Raw genomic sequence first — 21,290 nt, 5'->3', positions numbered from 1 at the left:
ACCACTATATATATATTCCAGCGCTTTCATGTACGGCTCGTCTACCCCCTGTTTCGCAATGCCTTCATCACCACCGAGGTTTCAACTGAGTCAAATGCTTTTTCGTAATCCATTAATGCTATATTTAAGCGCTGGTTATCATCATCATCATCATCATCATCATCATAATCAGCCTGATTATTCCCACTGCAGGGCGAAGGCCTCTCCCATATTTATCCACTTAACCCGGTTCTGTGCTAGCTGCATCCACTTGACCCCTGCGAACTTCTTAATCTCATCCGCCCACCTAACTTTCTGCCGCCCCCTGCTATGCTTTCCTTCCCTTGGAATCCAGTTTGTTACCCTCGGCGACCATCGGTTATCCTCTCTTCGCACTACATGTCCTGCCCATGTCCATTTCTTCTTCTTAATTTCTACTAGAATGTCGGTAACTTGAGTTATTTCTCTGACCCACTCTGCACGCTTTCTATTTCTGAATGTTACCCCTACCATTTTTCGTTCCATAGCCCTCTGGGTTGTCCTCAAGGGCTGGTTATATTCTGAGCATTTTTCCATCACCTGCTTAATGGTATGGATATGATCGACAGTAGAGTACCGTTTCCGAAAGCCTGCTTGATTCTTTGCTTGAGTGCAGTATAAGGTTGTTCTGTTTCTATTGGCGATTACCTTAGTAAATACCTTATACGTAACAGACAGTAAGCTGATTGGTCTGTAATTTTCAAGGTCCTTAGAGTCCCCTTGCTTATGATTGATGATAATGTTTGCATTCTTCCATGGTTCCGGTACCGTCGATGACACCAGGCACTGCGTATACAGGGTGGCACGTTTTTTCTAGCACGATATCCCCCGTCCTTCAACAAATCTGCAGTTATCTGATCTTCTCCAGCTGATTTCCCCCTTTTCATAGTTTCTCATGCTTTCTTGACCTCGTCCTTCGTCACTGGAGGAACGTCTGACTGTTTTTCCCTAAAGCCAATCTCATTACGCTCCTGACTAGATTGGCTACTGTAGAGATCTGTACAGAACGTCTCGGCTACTTTGACTATCTTCTCCAAATTCGTGATGACGTTGCCCGCCTTGTCCCTTATCGCATACATCTAGTTTTTGCCTAAGCCCAATTTCTTCTTTACCGCTTTAAGGCTTCCCCCGTTCTTTACAGCATGCTCAATTTATATCGGCCATCTTGCGCTTATTGATTAGCTCTGATATCTCGGCCAATTCTATCTGGTCTGTTGGATTGGAAGCTTTCATACTCCGGCGTTTCTTAATCAAATCTTTCGTCTCCTTAGACAGCTTACCGGTATCCTCTCTAACTATCCTACCGCCTACTTCTACGGCGCACTCAGTAATGATATCTCTGAAATTATTGTTCATTGCTTCTAGGGTAATGTCCTCGTCCTCGCTTAGAGCTGAATTTGCATTCTGTGCCGAGATCCTGAACTTTTCTGCCCTCCCCCTCACCGCTAATTCGGTGATGGGTTTCTTTCTTACTAATCTGTTGCGCTCCTTCTTCATATTTAGGCTAATTCGGGACCTCACCATCCTGTGGTCACTGCATCGCACTTTCCCGATTACCTCTACATCTTGCATAATGGCGGGGGTTGAACACAGTATGAAGTCAATTTCATTTTTAGCCTCCCCGTTAGGACTTTTCCATGTCCATTTTCGGTTCCTGGACGCAGTACATGGTATTAATGGTCGGCTTCAATGCCAAGGTAGGGAAAAAACAGGCAGGAGGCAAGGCAGTCGGTGACTATGGCATTGATTCTAGGAATAGCAAGGAGGAGTTACTAGTTTAGTTTGCAGAGCGGAATAACTTAAGAATCATGAATACCTTCTTTAGCAAACGGATGAACCGGAAATGGGCATGGAAACGTCTTAATGGGGAGACTAAAATGAAATTGACTTCATACGGTGTTCAACTACCGCCATTATGCAAGGTGTAGAGGTAGCCTGTAAAGTGCGATGCAGTGACCACAGGATGGTGAGGTCCCGAATTAGCCTAAATCTGAAGAAGGAACGCAACAGATTAGTAAGAAAGAAGTCCATCAACGAATTAGCGGTGAGGGGGAGGGCAGATCGGTTCAGGATCTCTCTACTTAATAAATATTCAGCTCTTACCGAGGATGGAGACATACCCCAGAAGAAATGAACAATAATTTAAGAGATATCATTACTGAATGCGCTGTAGAAGTAATCAGTAGGATATTTAGAGAGGATACCGGTAAGCTGTCTAAAGAGACGAAATATTTGATTAAGAAGCGGCCGAGTACGAAAGCTTCCAATCTAACAGAGCAGATAAAATTTGCAGAGATATCTAAGCTGATTATTAGGCGCAAAATGGCCGATATAATGAAGTATAACATGGAGAACGTTGTGCATGCTGCAAAGAGCGGGTGAAAGCCTTGAAGCGGTGAAGAAAGTGGGCACAGGCAAAAATCTGATGTATGCGGTGAGGGATAAGGCGGGCAACGTCATCACGAATATGGACAAAATAAACAAAGTAGCAGAGGAGTTCTATACTAATCTCAGCAGTAGTCAAGTAGTCAGGACCGTAATGCGATTGGCGGTAGGGAAAAACAGTCAGACGTTCCACCAGAGACGAAGAACGAGGTTAGGAAAGCAATAGAAACTATGAAAAGGGGGAAAGCAGCTGGAGAGGATCAGATAACTATAGATTTGTTGAAGGATGGCGGGGCGATCGTAATAGAAAAACTGGCCACCCTGTATACGCAGTGCCTGGTGTCATCGACGGTAACGGAACCATGGAAGAACGCAAACATTTTCCTCATTCATAAGAAAGGGGACGCTAAGCACCTTAAAAATTACAGACCAATCAGCTTACTGTCTGTTACGTATAAGGTATTTACTAAGGTAATCGCTAGTAGAATTAGGGCAACCTTTGACTGCAATCAAGCAAAGGATCAAGCAGGGTTTCGGTAACGGTACTCTACTATCGATTATATCGATACCGTCAACCAGGTGATAGAAAAATGTTTGGAATATAACCAGCCCTTATACATAGCATTCATTCATTACGAAAAAGCATTTGACTCAGTTGAAACCTCGGCGGTGATGCAGGCATTGCGAAATCAGTGGGTAGACGAGACATACGTGAGAATGCTGGAAGAGATATATAGTGGCTACACAGCAACCATAGTTCTGCATAAAGAAAATAACAAAATTCCCATAAAGAACGGTGTGAGGCAGGAGACACGATCTCCCCAGTACTATTCACGGCTTGCTTAGAGGAAGTATTCAGATATTTGGAATGGCAGCAGTTACGGATAAGGGCAGATGGAGAATACCTCAGTAATCTTAGATTTGCGGATGACATTGCCTTGCTAAGTAACTCAGCAGGAACTGCAAAGGTTGATTGGTGACCTAGACAGGAAAAGTAGAAAGGTAAGCTTGAAAATCAATACGCACAAGGCTAAGGTAATGTTCAAAAGCCTGGGGAAGAAACAGCAGTTTAGAACTGGTAGCGAAGCCCTGGAAACAGTAGGCGAATATGTCTACTTAGGACAGGTAGTAACCGCAATCCGGACCATGAAAAGGAAATAACAAGAACAAGATTGGGATGGAGCGCATTTAGCAAGCACTCGCAGATTCTGACTAGCAGCTTACCGGTATCGCTCAAGAGGAAAGTATACAACAGTTGCATTTTACCTGTACTCACCTAAGGGGCTGAAACGTGGAGGCTAACCAAAAGGGTTCTACTTATGTTGAGGACAACTCAGAGGGCTATGGAACGAAACCTGGTAGAGGTAACATTAAGAGATGGGAGGCGTGCAGAGTTGGTCAGAGAAATATCTCACGTTACTGACATTCTAGTGGAAATCAAAAAGAAGAAATGGGCATGGGCAGGACATGTAGTGCGAAGAGAGGATAACCGATGGTCGCTTAGGGTAATAAACTGGATTCCAAGGGAAGGAAAGCGTAGCAGGGGGCGGTAGAAATTTAGGGGAGCGGATGAGGTTAAGAAGTTCGCAAGGGTCAAGTTTATGCGTCTAGCACAGAACCGGATTTTAGTTGGAGAAATATGGGAGAGTCCTTCGCCCTGCAGTGAGTATAGTCCGGCTGATGATGATGATGATTAAGAAGAAGGACTGTATGTAATTATAAATAAAGCTTGGTTTTGTACGTATTGTAGCGGTGCAATGTGTTAAGGATGTGTTAGACCCCAGTCGTAATGCAATAATTGAGATGACTATGTAGGAAAGCGTAGTATAACATACGTAGTTTTGACAGATGGAAGTAATGTCGAGCCTTTAAGAGCACCCTGATGCCATAAGCAGTTTTTCTTTTTTCGAAGAAGAGCCAGATGAAGGTGGAATTTTAAGAAAACGTGATGTTGTCCCCCCAAAGACGAAAATCGGCCGGCAGGGGTGCGAACAAAAAACCATGAATTGTGTTTTCTCAGAATTGATTACTAAGCAGTTATTTTTACACCAGATAGATAGGTTAATAAGATCGTCTTTTATTTAGACATAACAGTCACAAGGCAAGAGTTACTAAGTATAGTCATATCATTAGCGTATAAGAAACATTCAGAAGAGGCAAGACAGCGTATTAAGTTTAATATAAATTAGGAAAGCAGTGGCCTAAAATGGATCCTTGAGGCACTCGCATGTTTATTGTTTTACGATCTCGTAAAATTCTTGATGTGCTAATAGCTATTTTACGATTGCATGAATAACTCCGGAGGAGTTCTAGTGTGGAGTCATTAATAGCAAGCGTAGAACGTTTTAGGAAGAGGATATTGTGGTTAATTAAATCAAAAGCGTTAGTGAAGTCAATGAAAACTGAGCCAACGTAATGGCCATTAACAATTTGTCTTTGGCATTTATCGAAGAAAGCAATTAAAGGGAAGTTAGTAGAGTAGTCGGAGCGGAAGCCAAATTACTTTGGATAACTTTTCGAGGTAGTTAGATAGTTGACAGTAAATAAGCTATTCAATTGCCTCGGTGAAAAATGGATGGATGGAAATTGGTCGAAAATTTGTCATAGGTACAAATAGGTACAATTTTGCTCATTTTTATTTCCCGAGGAAAAACAAGTTTTGAATATTAGATTGGCAATGTTTGTAAGTGCGTCGTTGATATATGAGCATTGGGTTTGATATATTTGGCATGGATGTTATCAAGTCCTGCACTCGACGGTTTCACGCTAGTTATAACACTAACAACTTCGCTTGGTTTATATATAAAATATATATTACAGGATATATATATATAGTGTTACGGCGCGCGCCGAGGAGCGCTGCGCCAAAAAAAGAAGAGGCGCGAGACGAGCGCGAGGGTTAGAGAACAAAAGAAGAGCGTCGGGGCAAGTGATGTGTGCCTGGTGTCCTCCGTTCTTCTGTGTCTATCTCTAGGCGGACACAGCGTCCCACAACATTTTGGTGTCAGAAGTGGGGTCATGCCGCTCACCCGCTCCAAAAGTCAAGGACCCGACGTACCAGACGACAGGACTCTGCCGCCAGGCGATGGCGCCGACGACGCAGCGGCTGGCGCAGCTAGACCTAGATGCTCGGAGGGGCTCGGTCCTTCGCAGCAGCTGGATGGCAGTATTGCGCGCCTCCTGGATATAGTTACTCAGCGGATGGACGCATGGGAGGCCCTTCTGACTGCCCAGGCTGGGGAGATGGAAGCTCTCCAGCGCGACTTTCGTCGCCTTGTGCCAGCCGAGCCGAACACAGGTCATGAGTCTTTAGACGTCACCCCCACCGCTGCCTCCAGCCCTGCCGTCGCTGGGCCTGCTGTCGTAGCCTCCAATAACGTGCTCGGCGCGGGTACATCATTGGATGTAGTGGAATTACCCACGTTTGACGGCACTATCTCGTGGGATGCTTACCACATCCAACTTGAAGGTATTGCGACGGTGAGAGGCTGGGACGAGCAAATGAAGGCATGGATGCTCGTCTCCAAACTGAGAGGCCGCGCAACTGAGCTGCTGCAGAACGTGCCGCCCGACCAGCAGGGCTCTTGCACCGTCCTGGTGGGCCTCCTGTCCGACCACTACAGTGCTTCAGGTCAACCCCGTGCGCCGTACCACCGTCTGTGAGCCCACCGTCAAGAGCCCGGGGAGACATACCAGGACCTCGCTGCCGCCATTGAGCGCCTGGTTCTGCAGTCGCTGCCGGGGGCACCTCAGAACGTCGTGGCCCTCGTCGGCACCGAGGTGTTTGTCGACGCCATCCGACTCCCTGAGGTGCAGCGCTTGGTCCGTTCTGGGCGTCCTGAGTCCGTCCGCACCGCCATGGCGCTCGCCATCGAGGCGGAATTGACGTTGTTGGCCACGTGGGGATTGCCACCGTCTGCCGCGCGCACCGTCTCTGTGCAGACTCCTCGATTGGCAGTCCCTACAGTGGCCTCTAACCGACGCGGGCGTAACGACACCCGCACGACCTGCTTCCGCTGCGGCCTGAGGGGGCACTACGCGAGGGACTGTGCTAGCCTTCCGACGTCGGAAAACGATTTGGCGGAACTGAGGGGGCACCGTTCCGCCGATCAAAGTCCATTTATATTTATAAATTCGTTTATAAAATAGGAAAAGCACGGCATCTGTCGTGTCACATGGAGGTGAAAACCGGGGCTACGCCCACGGCTCGAAAAGCTGGCGTAGTGAAGCATTCGCTTCAAAACGTGAACATAGTTTGCACCACGTGGCACAGAGGCCCCTTGATCATGTGTGCTGAGGGAGTATTCTACTCGATCTCTCTTTTGTGTGGGAAGACTTGCATTGAATGCAATCGAATTTCAGTTATTTAAATTTTGAAGTTGAACGCCCTCAGGCGAAAAAAGCTGTTTTATGACAGGTTGAAAAGGGTCTGGAGGCCCATACAAGGTAGTAGTTGTCACAGTATAAATTTCAGTGTAGGTTCACGTTTTCGAACAAAATCAGAATCAAAGCCCGAACACAACGCATTAACAAAACATCATACATTAGACTTGCAAGAAATTAAAAGGAAAACATAACTCTGACCGCCTTGATAGATCGGCTAAACAGGCCGATGTATCAACGAAATATAAATGAAATATCAAAGGGACTTAACTGGTTCATGACTCAGGAACTTGCCAGTGCACTGTAAAACTATGAGCGCAAAAATTGGGGTTCCAATGAACAATGTTCTCATGAACAGTGCTTCCCTATGAAGAACCATTCTGAGGAAATGCCCCGACCATCTGATTCGCGAAATAAAGATTTCTAACCTCAAGAGTGGGTGCGCTTTCCATTTCCCTTTCAGACGAAGAGCTCGCATTCCTGTTTGGTCTTTTCAGAGGTTTTTCCTTTTATTTTCTTTTACATATCTGCGCATCTATTGTCTCTTTTCTTACTCTTCATTTTTACATATTTTCTTTTGCAACGAATATTTATCTTATAGCTGTTTTAATTAATGGCTCTCATGTGTGAGGACGTTTTCGTCTCGATCATTTTTTTATCGCCCTTGTTCGATTTTACTACTATTAAAGAGATGTTTTTTTTTTCTGTACAGAATGCTGCTTACCTCTTGTTACACAAAAAACAGGGCAAGTGGAATAAGTTATTTTGGCTGATTGTTGTTCCACTCTTGGTTCGCTGCCTCCTTTCAATATTTCATCTCGCTTGTGGCTGCACACGTTTTGCACTGCTTGAAGGTGTATATGTAGTGGTTGGCGCCCTTTTCAAATAAAGGTGCAGTTCACTACTCGTGTGTCTGCTTCCGTGTCTTCTCTCTGTGTGTAGCATGCGCTGCTGCATTATAATATGGAAAACCAGCTAGCCCGTCAGCTTAGTCTATTCAAGTCGTTTCCACGGTCCTTTTCGTACTCCTTGGAGCCATGCACTACGATAAGTGGCCGTCGTGTTGGTTTGCCTGGTTCTCTTAAAATCTGCCACGTCAACGACCTCCTTCCCGTCGAGAGTATTGCCGAAAAATCACGCAATGGACGCCGTCCCTAATACTTTTATGTCTCTCCTTTGTCATACACGGGCCGGGGTGTTCCTACCTCGACTCTCCAGTCGTTCGACCTTTTTACGCCTGTCAGTCTAACGGCATTTGTCGGTGCCTTTCGCCTTGTACCGCACAAATATCTCAGTGCCGAGAGTTGCCTTTGACTATGTACGTACGTACATAGTGCAAACCCCTCCTCCTGAAGGCTGACGCTTGACAGTGTGCACCAGGTTACCGCGTACCTACACCAACCTTTACAGTACCAAATGAAGAGGGTTTTTTTCTGCGAAGAACTCATGTTTCTCGTGCGGCCCTTCCACTCGCTGTAGCAATATGTGAGTTCAATGTTGATCTACTTCTGAACGTTATGCCCAGATATCTGACAACATGTGTCAGTGTAGCGAATTGTATCGTACAATCAGGAGACTCCCCTCTGGGAATTACACTTGCTGTCTTCGGTATATTTATGCTTATTGCTCATTCGTTCCGCGAGAGTGAGATGGTAGCTAGTGACGCATAGGCTGTTCACCACCTCAACGGGCTGTACTGAAAACGGTAACAATTTATCTGCTTTATCTGGGAGCTACGCAAGTTTTAATATTGGGCGCGAGGACATACCGTGGCGCCACCACTCGGAATCACCCGCGTGACGAACTAAGTGGGATAACGCGCGTTGAAGGGCTACTGTAGGATGCTCTCCTAGGCACTTCAATTGAGCGTTAACATTACATTCATTTTTTTATTTATTTATTATTCAGCTCGGCCTGGGCCTGTACAAGCTTATTTTGAGGTATTAGAGCCACTCATTCGGCAAGAAAGCATTTCACCGATTCAGTTATCCAAGTTGGTGACATTTACATACGATGACGCGCACCGGCTGCAGCATTGCTGCTGTTTTAAAAAAAAAAACTGAATCTGCCACAGAAGCAGTCAGATTTAAACGGTCACTGAACGGGGAATAGGATTCCTCCTCAAGAGCAGAGGACAGTCAGGAGCTTGACAGCGCCTTCGCATAGCACTGGCGGAAGCGGCACCGTTCGCCTGCTCCCTTGAATCAGACAAATTTGACTGTGAGGATGACTTGGAATATTTTTTAACAAGTGTGAAGACGTGCATTCCACGCAGCGAATTCTTGCGCAGTGAATACCGTCATTCGCACTCTTGGTGAGGGCGTATATTTGTTTTCCCCGCGCACTGTAGCCATTGTTTTTTTTTGTTTTTGTTTTTTTTTTGCGCACTACTCGACTCGAGCAGCACATCACAACATGCATGCAATGCTCTATTTTTTGTCTGTGCACGGACTCTGTCATTTGAAACTACTACAGCACTGGAGGCGCTGCCTGAAACAACTCACCATTCATACCGCCGGTCGTGCCTAGTTCACTTCAGTGAAACTTCCGTGTCAACGCGGACATTTAGAGTAATTTGAGACCGTCTGGCTTTCGCGTGATCCTCCCTTTCTTTGGACGCGTGCTGCTTCATGAAGAAGCCACCATATCTTTCCCATCCGTCCACCAATAATATTGCCGCGTGCCTCTCGGAACTGAGGAAAAAGAGGAGAAAGCTGAGTGCAATGTTTGAAATGGATCCGTTGAGTGATTGCCGCATTCTACTTGTTACACTTTATATATAAGAGAACTTGCATAACTTATATACTCGTTACATTGTATATATAGACAACTTTAGTTATATAAGAGAAACGTTCAGCACAACAAGGAAACCTTTCTTCTCGTTGTGCAGCCCGACCTCCGGCCAGAAATCTTGCACGCATGCCACGATGAGTCTTCGGCTGGTCATTTAAGAGTCACGCGAACATTAGCACGCTGTCGAGAACTCTCCGAGAAGCTGATTCGCCGTTACTTTGGGCCATACGAGCTCATTCGGCGTCTTAGTAACGTGACCTACGAAGTTATTCCTCGGAATCAACGACCCTCAATACGGCGGCGCTCAAATGCTGAAACTGTTCATGTAGTGCGGATGAAACCGTATTATGAGAGGGAGTGATATTTTGCGCGTGTGCAGCTTTGTGTTCCTTGCTTCTCCTGTGTGCCTCTAGTTTAAGAACACTCCCAGTGTGTCGAGTCACCGCTTTCGAAGAGGGGGGGGGGGGGTAATGCCGCGTGCCTTTCGGAACGGAGGAAAAAGAGGACGAAGCTGAGTGCAGTGTGTGAAACTGATTCGTTCAGGGGTTGCCACATTCTACTCGTTACAATATCGTTAGCTTCACAAGTGACAAGCGCAGATTAAAACGCGCGCGCTGTTTCTTCTGCCGCTCACTGAAATGCTTTTCGTCAACTCTATGGACGAATTCTTGCGCGGTGAAATGTCCGCTGTGTATATCATGGGAATGCTCACTCGCTTCTTTGAACATTCAAATTTTGATTAAGAAAGATTCTGTGAGCTTATGTTTCGGGTAGCAATGGGAGCTTGCGCCAAGTTTCCTCACTTACCTCCTGGTACAGAGCAGTAACGGACCGTAACAACAACTTATTGAACTTCAGCAACCTCAGTAACAATGCAAGATAAACAAAACTGTAAGGCTGGCACTCTTTATCAACCAACATTACAGAAATAAATGCGACTATTAGCTTTTAAAACGCATAAACTCAATCGAGCGTCTGTTTCAGCAGCAGCAAGAAGAGTCACGTGATCACACTTACTCCCCTAGGTCGAAACTAGCGCCATTCGCTCTGGTGGTGGCGCTCGCGCCCAATCGTTAAAGCAAGCTTAAAGAGAACACGACTTAAAACAGACATTTGCATTTTAGCGAATGTGGAGTGGTTCTTGCGAAATCTGTGCCGGATGCCCTGAGTGTGTCTACACTCGGCATCTGTTCGAAATCTAGCGACGCCTTCAAATAAATGAACGACTGTTATCAAGATATGAAATTCAACTCACGACCGGATTTTCAGACTGATTGGTTTACCAAGAGTTCCTCAGGAGGGCAAACATCACTTGGCCGCCGCTTCATGGGCCTGGATGTCATGATGCGACTAGATCCCTCTCTGGGTCCTTTGGTGTATCGTTCCTCCTATCCCATTACTTATGGAAGTCTGCCCTAGAAGAAATGTTTGAACAATTGTTTGTAGTACCCCTGTGGTTAACCGCCAATCGCGGTTCGCTGTTGTTACACAGCTCGCCGCCCTCCTCGGTTAGGCGGCCCATCAAGTACAACAAGCGACGCGGTGGAACGAAGCTGCATTTATTTATAACGTGCTTTCAGGAGTGCCGTCCTAAGAGGCGTCAACAGCACTGTCAAACACCGCACGAGGGCAGCACCTCCTGAACCGCCGTAAACACCGCCGCGGTGGCCCCTCCTCGCGCAAACCGTGCGTGAACGACACGGCGGATCGCTAGCGCCGATGTCCGAAATAAAGCGTGCTAAATTTGTTGGCGTCTTGAATGCTGAGTCCAATATCAAGAATGAAGCACTCGTGAGGATCGCTGACCAGCAGCAAATTGCTGGTAAGAGCGATAGCCGCGATACAAGCAAGTTTCTGCTCAAGCCAGCTGCCGCCGGTGCGTTGCGGCTCATCCGATCTGCTTGCACTAGCTCTGCGACTAATGCGTCGTCAGAGTTAATCCCATCATTCTTTTACTATGGCGGAATATGTTCAGAATAAAGCAGTTTCATAAGTAGACGATTTACAAAAGCATTGATCAGTTCCAAAGCGGCGACCATCGCGGCTTCGAAGCGAAACAATTTAGGCCTAGCGACGACTAGGGACGCTCGCGCACGGTGTCGTCATGCGCCGCGCTCGGGCGTCCCACCGCCACTGAGTGTGTAAAGTAGCTCACCCTACTCGCGGCATCCCGTACTGAAAGCGTTGCACACTCGTGTATTTTCGTGATACAGCTAAGGCTGCATTTTTTGACGTTCCGTTCAGCAACAAGCCGTTCAACCGATACTGCAGGCAGGACGGGGCATCAGTGCGCAGTCGCTGCGCTGTCGGCCGAAGACGTCGGGCGGAACAGCAGACACCGCAAATTATATACATCGATTCTTGAACGTGATAAAGTGGGAAAATGAATTTCAACTTTGTGAAGCAGACTCGCTCGCACGCTTCGCACTCTCGGGCGCCGACAAGTAGCCTTCGTCAACAGATGCTGTCATAATCTCGATTAACGACGCAAACCGAGGTCGGCAAGCTCGTTTTGCGATAACCGCGGTTAGTGGTGTAACCGCGGTTTGGTCCGCTGTGTCGCATGGGCCAACCACGGCTTCGCGTAACCGCGGTTATCGTAACCGGGATTAACCCTGCCCTTGTAACAGGGGTATAACGCACGTAATAGTACTTCGTTATGGTGTGCAAAGTATGCAATGAGCGAACGCTTCGGCCACTTAACACAGTTAGGAAACTTTTATTGGATGCAAAAAATCAAGAGAGTGCGGAACCTTCTACTGCCGCATGGCCTGGCAGACTGAGCACGTTATTAATGCGCTAGCATTACTTCACAGATTTCTGTCCGCAGCAGTTGAGAAGTGTTACAGGTTAATCAGTGGTGTCAATCGATAGAGGGTGACGTATTGTTGTGTCTGATAAAATAATTAGGTCGATAAGTTAATTAGGTAATTAATTAGAGGCAAAGCACGAACACTCGTGTCCGCAGCAGTTGTAAGTAATTGAGAAGTGGTAAGGTTAATGAGTTGTGTCAATCGATTGAGGGTGACGTAATATTCTGCCCGAAAACATAATTAGGTCAATAAGTTGACTAGGTAATTAATTAGAGAAAAAATGTAAAAAAATGGTCTCATTAGCTAATGGCTTGACGCCTCATTTAAATGCATCAACTACTAAAATAGTTAATTAAATCAGTCAATTAAAGCAGATCTCAAGAATTTCATGTCACGCAAAATGAAGTCGAGCCAAAAAAGGGCGTAGGAAGTGATTGGCGCGCAATTTGAAAGTACCAAAGGCTTAAGCAGTTATTTAGGCAGTCAATTAGACTGACGTCAAGGATGTGACGTCACGCAACCGGAAGTAGAGCCGAAAAAGGGCATAGCAAAGAATTCGCGCGCAATTTGAAAGTACCAAAGACTAAAATGGGTGAGCAAGAAGTGAATTATTGTGACGTAGAGGTGGTGACGTCACGCAACCGGAAGTAGAGCCGAAAAAGGGCACAGGAAGGGATTGGTGTGCAGTTTGAAAGTACCCAAGACTGAAATATGTAAATAAGACGTGAATTGTGCAAATAGAAGCAACCAGAAGTAACCAATAGCAGCATCCGTGCTTTCGCATTACTGCAAGGCAGATTCTGCCGTGCTCTTTAATTTTTTAATGCACCGGTGCCTCCGACGATTTGCTTTGCAGTCAAATACGAAAAGTGGTGTAAGTGCGTATGTATGTATGTATATATATATATGTATGTATGTATGTATGTATGTATGTATGTATGTATGTATGTATGTATGTATGTATGTATGGGTTTGCGTGCATCGATGGATGAATGGGTGAGTTTGGAGTTTGGATGGGTGGGTGGGTGGGTTTGGGTGGATGGGTTTTGGTAGATGGACGGATAAGATTGGGTGGGTGGCTTTGTGTGGACGGATGTATGAATAGACTGATTCATTTGACTATTATCATTACTAGAAACCACTTGTACATCTGTCCAACGCCCTGCTCTCTTCATGGCCGCAGTCACACTCCACTCGACCTTGTTCATCAATTGCACTCCTGAGGCCCCGCCTCCGTCACGAGAATTTTCATATTTCGCGGGCTTTCTTAAGGCGCGGAAAAAATCACTACGCAAGCATATCGTGCAGGAAACAATTTATTGAGATGTTTCTCATGGCACTCTAAATCTGAACTGACAAGAGCAGAGGGGGGGGGGGGGCGCCTCAGTCCGCTAGTCGCACCAACGTTTCGACAAGTGGACTTGTCTTTGTGGGGAGCCTGAATTCGGAAGTCGAGCTAACGTTTCAACAAGTGGACTTGTGTTCGTCTGGGTCAAGTCCACATGTCGAAACGTTGGCTCGACTGATGAACTCAGGCTCCCCACCCACCCCCTACCCTTCTACTTTTGTTCAGTGCCTATTTTATACTGTGTAGCCATATTCCTTCTCTCGTTTTACCCTGTATCTAGAACTTTCCGTATGAGACTTAGGTTTTGTAGCCTACGTTTAAAATTTCTCAACTCATACTGAACAAATCAGCTAAATGGGGCAAACGAAGAGAGGCTCAGTTACTCTAGGCTAGAGTCAACATCACGCGTCTGGTTTCATTGGCGTCCGAAGGGCCGCTTAGATTTTAAAGGTTACCTGAAATTGCATAGTGCAACCTGCATAAAGTTATTGTCACAAATATTTTATTCATTACTAACATTATTTTTCAATAATCAATTTCGAACAATTAACCCACAACAAATGCCATCAAATATTGTTGACAAGTGCACGTCAAAGGGCTGCCGCTTAGTGTCGTGAATGAAAGAGAGACATCAATGTTGAGAATTCTGTTTTTACAAAACTAAGAGAAAAATGAAAAAAATGTGTTATTTCTACAGCGATGGTATTACATTCTTTTTTTAAGTAACCAGCTGTAAGTACGTGGACTTGTAGATCTTAAAATATTGCCACATTGGGATTAATATTGACTACTAAATTTCAGCGCTAAGCGAAAACATTTTCTGCTCCGATGTGAGCTTAAATTTTTACCCCTTCGTACCGCTTCGGCTTACAAGTATGATTACATGTACACACGCCTTACCGTGTGTACATCGTCTTTCTTCGTCCTCGTCCCTTGGCTGTTTATTATTCTCTAAGATGATTATCAGATTGCGACGCCTCGAGATCGTTTTGAAACGTTTAATGTTCCCAAAGCAAAAATGTTAATAGGGTTGCGCGTTTGAATTAGAACTTGAGATGCAGACATTTTATGCTGTTATATATGACTGGCAATTCATTCGATAGGCATTGAGAGAACGAAACATTTTCTGCGCTACTCCACAAAGGCACAGTCTAATTCCCATATTCCTAAAAACCATTGGAAGGATATTGATTTTCCTGTGCGTAGTAGAGGCCCGAATAGCCGGAAAACAATGTCCACTCTGCGTAGAAGTGCGGCATTCTTCACAGTAATATTTACTAAATGTACTGTTTCTGGTACAGCGGTGCAACGGTAGCGTAGCGGTATAAGATCCGCCTCGCATGCAAGAGGACCAGGGCTCGAATCCTGGTGCCGCGCAATTCTCCACCGGATAAAAAAAAAATCCTCGTGTCGATGGAATTGCATAAACAGGTCTAGCGTGTGACCTGATGCCGGTCAACACCTCCGACAACGTACTCCTTCACCAGAACAGGAGTTGGCCACCCTGGTGCAGTAATTAGCCGCAACCTCTCATGATTAGTCCCACAAAACCCCGGCCCTCAGTCACCAGCGGCTGCGGAACAACTGACCACGGCGGCGGTCAGACCTGTGACGCAGCAGGGGGTGCTAAGAAAGCCTGGCTCCACTGGACAGGCCGCGATTGGAAACTGACCCTGGCAACGTTTAACGCTAGAACCCTAGTTAGTGACGCTAGTTTAGCAGTGCTGTTCGAGGAACTAGAGCGTATGAAATGGGATATCATAGGGCTTAGTGAGGTTAGAATGCCGAATGAGGCATATACTGTACTGAAGGATGGGCATGTACTGTGTTATCGAGGTTTACCGGAGAGGCGACAACTAGGAGTAGGTTTCCTTGTCAATAAGTATATAGCGGGTAATATAGATGAATTCAATAGTATTAATGAGAGGGTTGCTGGCATTGTAATTAGGCTTAATAAGCGGTATAAACTGAAAGTTGTACAGGCCTATGCACCAACATGTAGTTATGATGACCAGGTAGTTGAAAGCTTCTACGAAGGTGTAGAATCGGTAATGCGGAAAGTAAAAACGCAGGATACTGTACTAATGGGTGAAGTCAATGCCAAGGTAGGGAAAAAGCAGGCAGGAGACCAAGTAGTAGGTGACCTGGGCATTGGCTCTAGAAATAGCAGGGGGGAGTTACTAGTAGAGTTTTCAGAGCGTAGTAACTTAAGAATCATGAATACCTTCTTCAGGAAACGGAAAAACCGGAAATTGACATGGCAAAGTCCTAACGAGGAGACTAAAATTGAAATTGACTTCATACTGTGTTCAACCCCCACCATTATGCAAGATGAAGAGGTTGTCGGCAAAGTGCGATGCAGTGACCACAAAATGCTGAAGTCCCGAATACAATCTGAAGAAGAAACGCCACAGGATAGTAAGCAAGAAGTCTATCAAAGAATTAGCGGTGAGGGGGAGGGCAGAAGAGTTCAGGATCTCGCTACAGAATAGATATTCAGTTCTAACCAAGAATGGCGAGATGACCCTAGAAGTAATAAACAATAATTTCAGAGATATCATTACTGAGTGCGCTGCAGAAGTAGGCGGTAGGATAATTAGAGAGGATACCGGTAAACTGTGTAAGGAGACGCAAGATTTGATTAAGAAACGCCTGGGTATGAAACCTTTCAATCGAACAGACCAGATAGCATAGAAAGGGATCCAGCGAATACAGGCGGAAGACAACAACAAAGAAGGCACACACCACAACGCTGGACTTGCAGCGCGATTTACTCCGATGAATAATTGCCCATTTTAAGATAACTTCCTGCCTGCGCACACACCCTACAGATAATACACTTCGAGCATCACATGGTGAAATGGCTACTATAATAATAAAAACTTTCACTTCTTTTCGGTGATAGTCTCGAACGCCCACTGACGCATATCTGCATATTTTTTTCTGATCAGGAAAGCTTCCAATAGCTCACGCTCACGTTTAGACTTCCCCCGACCGATAGACCAGATAGAATTGGCAGAGATATCAAAGCTAATCAATAAGCGCAAAGAGACCGATATAAGGAAGTATAACATGGAGAAAATTGAGCATGCTGTAAAGAACGGCGGAAGCCTTAAAGCGGTGACGAATAAATTAGGCACAGGCAAAAATAAGATGCATGCGCTAAACGACAAGGCGTTCAACGTCATCACGAATGTCGACAAGATAAACAAAGTAGCCGAGGAGTTCTATACAGATCTCTACAGTAGCCAAAGCAGTCAGGACCGTAATGAGATTGGCGGTAGGGTTCCACCAGTGACGAAGAACGAGGTTAGGAAAGCAATAGAAACTATGAAAAGGTGGAAAGCAGCTGCAGAGGATCAAATAACTATATATTTGTGGAAGGACAGGGGGGATATTGTGCTAGAAAAACTTTCTATCTTGCATACGCAGTGCCTGGTTTCATCGACGGTACTGGAACCATGGAAGAACACAATCATTATCCTCATTCATAAGAAAGGGGACGCTAAGGACCTTAGAAACTACAGACCAACTAGCTGCTACGTATAAGGTATTAGGGAGATTTAGAATAGGGGAACCCAAGGCTTGGGGCCCCCAAGAAAATAGCGTGCCATAGCGCAACGTTCGCGGCGATCGGCCAGTTTTAGAATTAGGGTTTTCCCGACGCAGCGGAGCGGGGCTTGCGTTCGTCGATTGCAGCGCCTTGACGGTAAACCGCGAAAAGCATTTAAATATATAAAAGCCAACAACGCTATATTATTAAACAGAAACTGCTGTCATTGCACAAAACATCTTAAAAATACCAGTTATATATATAAGAGGAAAGTATAGAACAGTTGCTTCTTACCTGTACTCACCTACGGAGCTGAAACGTGGAGGCTAACCAAGAGATTTCTACTTAAGTTTAGGACAACGCAGAGGGCTATGGAATTAAAAATGATGGGGGTAACATTAAGAGATAGGAAGCGTGCACAGTGAGTCAGAGAAATAACTCAAGTTACTGACATTCTAGTGGAAATCAAAAAGAATAAATGGGCATGGGCAGGGCATGTAGAGCGAAGAGAGAATATCTATGGTCGCTTAGAGTAGCAGACTGGCTTCCAAGGGAAGGAAAGCGTAGCAGGGGGCGGCAAAAAGTTAGGGGGGCGGATGAGGTTAAAAAGTTCGCAGGGGTCAAGTGGATCCAGCTAGCCCAGAACCGGGTTAATTGGAGAAATATGGGAGAGGCCTTCGCCCCGCAGTGGGTGTAGTCAGGATGATGATGATGATGGTGATAACCTTGCGTCTGTAATTTAATTTTAATGAGGTTTGCACATATTTCGTTTTGATTGTTTCAATGTACAACCTTTATGTTGTCGTGCAAGAAAATCACAGAGAAGGTTGATTTCATTTAATCATGCTATTTACCATCGGAATTGTTTTCATGAGTGAAACATAGCTACATCCAGTTTAGAAAAACAAAGCAACCTTCCTCTGTGGGTAATCTATTAATTTAAGCAAACAGCCAAAAAAACTCCGCGACGCTTTCCTTAGCCACGCTGGCTGCTGGCTTTTTTCAAATGTGTGTTATAACGCGTCGTTCGTTGTCTGCGGATTTTTCTCTTTATCAGCTTGCCAGGGGTTTAGTTCTGGTAGTGTTGAAGCCATATCAAGCTTAAGAGGGTTTTTGTCGATCAAGTTCCATGCGGCTCTCGGGGTAATACAGGACGTATTACTTCCACAGATAGGTATGAGGGTGGCGTTGGTGAGGACTCTAAAATTTTAGTTACAAGAAACAACAATCTCCAGATACGTCTGTGTAGCAGTGTGGTTAGGGTGCTCGACTACTCCATCCAAGCATGCGGAATCAAATTTAGGCCACGGTAACAGCTTTTCGATGGAGGCGAAAAGCATTGCACCCGTTTTCTGAGTAGGTAAGAAAGCGGACATGAAATTCGGAGGTCGTGGGTTTATATCCCTACCAGCGGGAGAGTAACAGTAAGGCACAGGGGAATGAAAGAACGCGACCTATGTCGCCTCGTTCAAGCCTTTGTCCTTAGTTGGGTGCTTTACACAACTCCCTACCTCTCCCTTGCAAATCACGACATCCACGCTCTAAATATACTCATTCGCAAAGCTGCACTCAAACTACCCTGCAACATGCCTAAAGAACGCTTTGCAGCCCTAGGCATACACAATAGCATTGAGCTCATTGAAGCCCACAAGCATGCCCAATACATACGACTCACACGCACTTAACGGGTCGCCACATACTCTCTCATCTCGGAGTCAGAATACCCGCCAATGACACCTCTTCCCTATCCCCAAGCGCATCCACAAGGAGCTTATTAAGTCCCGAAATATGCATCTCTACTAACAGCGCCGTATAGCCCGTGGCACTCCACCGAATGGGTGGATGAAGCATGCACAGGCATAAGCGGCAGTAAACTCCTCTCTCTCCCCATTTTTTAAGCTGCCCCTGCTAGCAAACCTCACCTCCGAAGAAGCCGAGGAAGCTGCAATAGCTGCCGGCGTAACGAAAGCAAATTACATCCTCAGCGACTGCAAAACTGCCATTCAAAATTTTATGCGAGGCAGAGTTACATAGTATCTCACATTCCATACTATTCCTTAGTAGCATCCATACTATCTGACATTCTAAGCTCGTCTGTTGCGCAAAACCCGTCTCACCAAGTGGAGCTGATTTGCGTACTGGCGCACTCCGGGAACCCCGGCAACGAGGCTGCCAACTTACCATACACCGGGCAAAGGAACCCTCCGACCTGGGATTCACGAGGGAGCGCATTCACACTTTCAGCGAGCTGACCGAGGCCTATAGACCTACTCGGCAGCTATATCCTCCACCTCACTCATCCCTAGACAATAGACGTGCCACTCTTTGGAGACGTCTCCAAACGCACAGCTTCCCATCCCCTCTCTTTCTTACTATCATACCCTCTATCCTACACCCGCATGCACCCTCTGTCCCTATTCACACGCTAACGCCCTTCACATCAGCTCGCTGCCCGGCGGACCCTCCCCCGCGGGGCTTCGAGCACCTTATCACCTTGGAGGTCTGGGAGGCCCTGCTGCGGTCTACGGACCCGGCTGACCAAGAAACTGTCACAAGCCGGGCTACCAGCGTTGTGGACCTTCGGGGCATGAACGCTTGAGTGCAGTGGGGCCGTGCGGGGGCCCATGGATCTGCGAGTCCCAAACTCCTTTGCCTAAATAAAGTTTTATCCATCCATCCCTACCAGCGGCAGGTTTTTCTCTTCTAGTTTGTATTTGATTATTATTCATACAAAGTAGTAGAGTGCATAGTGATAACGTCCGCATGAGAAAAATTGAGCTGAAACACTTAGGACCACCTACACATATGTAGGCTGAATCGCACGATGGCCTGCGGCGGCGACTGCTCCCCATGCCGCTACCAGTGACACGCGTCACCATACGACGGGTAGTGCTGTTCTTCTGTACCTTTTCTACGCCTCCGATGGCGCCCTCTTGGCCACTCTCATTTCTCTGAAGGGTCCCGCTGCGCTACGTCACGTGGTGTGTTCCACTGATTAAGGCGTGGAAGTGGAGAGGAATATATCGACGGTTCGAACGCCTATTGCAACCTAGCCTCTTTTTTGAGTCGCGGATGTATGCTAAGTAGGTAGCAAAATAGTATGACGCCGCCAGGAACGAAGAGTGAATACCGGTTGCGTCACACTCTGCCGCCACGTGCATGCGGGTGACTGGTGAATATGTATGCCGACGCCGCATTTGTGGGTGCCGTCATTTGTTAACAACGCGAACAACAAAAAATACAAAAACAACACCCTCCGAAAGATTTTCGCACAGTGTTACAGTAAGGCTTCCGTCTTTAAAAAAAAAAAAACGTTCCTTATGCTGGTTTTGACGTGGTTTACTGATGACGTTTTTTTTATGTGTGCCACAACAAGCCTCTCACTTTCCGTTCATTTCCCCCTTTAGTTATGCTGTGCATGCTTGTAGTGTCAGTTGCATTAGCTTGTGTTAAGCGCATTTTCTGTACACGCCACTGTATTAAAACCTCTGCCTGTACCACCCTGCTGAAACTGTGTCATGGTGATAGCGGTAGCTATGATGAAAATAAAGTAAAACAATCTGTTCGTCAAAAATGCTGCAAAAATTACCACAGGCTGATTTATTTATTTCTCATTAACTAACGCATTCTGGTGCGTTCGATTATCTTTAGAGGGCGAGCTGGAGGTGGAGAAGGACGACCAAGTGCTGGGCCGTATGGGACCTGGCAAGGCTTTCGGAGAGCTGGCCATACTTTACAACTGCACCCGCACGGCAAGCGTCAAAGGTACGCTCTTCCTACGCTTCCTTTCTACGCCAGTGTGAAATACTGTGTTAAACAATGCCATGGGGAGTGCAGTCTCAAGTTGCAAGAAGCCTTATATTGTGAAGAATGTGAAGCTGCAACAATCAATTGATGAGAAAAGAGGAGCGTAATTGGTCCGGGAACGGCAACCCAACCAAAATAATTATCCGATCCTAGAACGCAGGTGCCCAGGAATCAAAAAACATCCCTTTCA

The 21,290-nt window shown here is 46.0% G+C and overlaps 1 protein-coding gene across 1 annotated transcript in view; it reads left to right on the top strand.

Annotated features, from left to right (window-relative positions):
- LOC146171570 (cGMP-dependent protein kinase, isozyme 1-like) overlaps positions 1-21,290 on the top strand; it is a 317,967-nt gene that overhangs the window by 73,025 nt on the left and 223,652 nt on the right. The window contains exon 3 of the mRNA XM_084586427.1: positions 20,945-21,058. Coding sequence (XP_084442553.1) covers positions 20,945-21,058 — 114 coding nt within the window. The remainder of the gene's footprint in view (positions 1-20,944; positions 21,059-21,290) is intronic.

Source organism: Amblyomma maculatum, unplaced genomic scaffold (assembly GCF_055883805.1).
Source record: "Amblyomma maculatum isolate TAMU_Amacu unplaced genomic scaffold, ASM5588380v1 scaffold_19, whole genome shotgun sequence".
NCBI lineage: Eukaryota > Metazoa > Arthropoda > Arachnida > Ixodida > Ixodidae > Amblyomma > Amblyomma maculatum.
The sequence above is the reverse complement of the archived record's forward strand: the minus strand, read 5'-3'. Positions and strand labels throughout refer to the sequence as shown.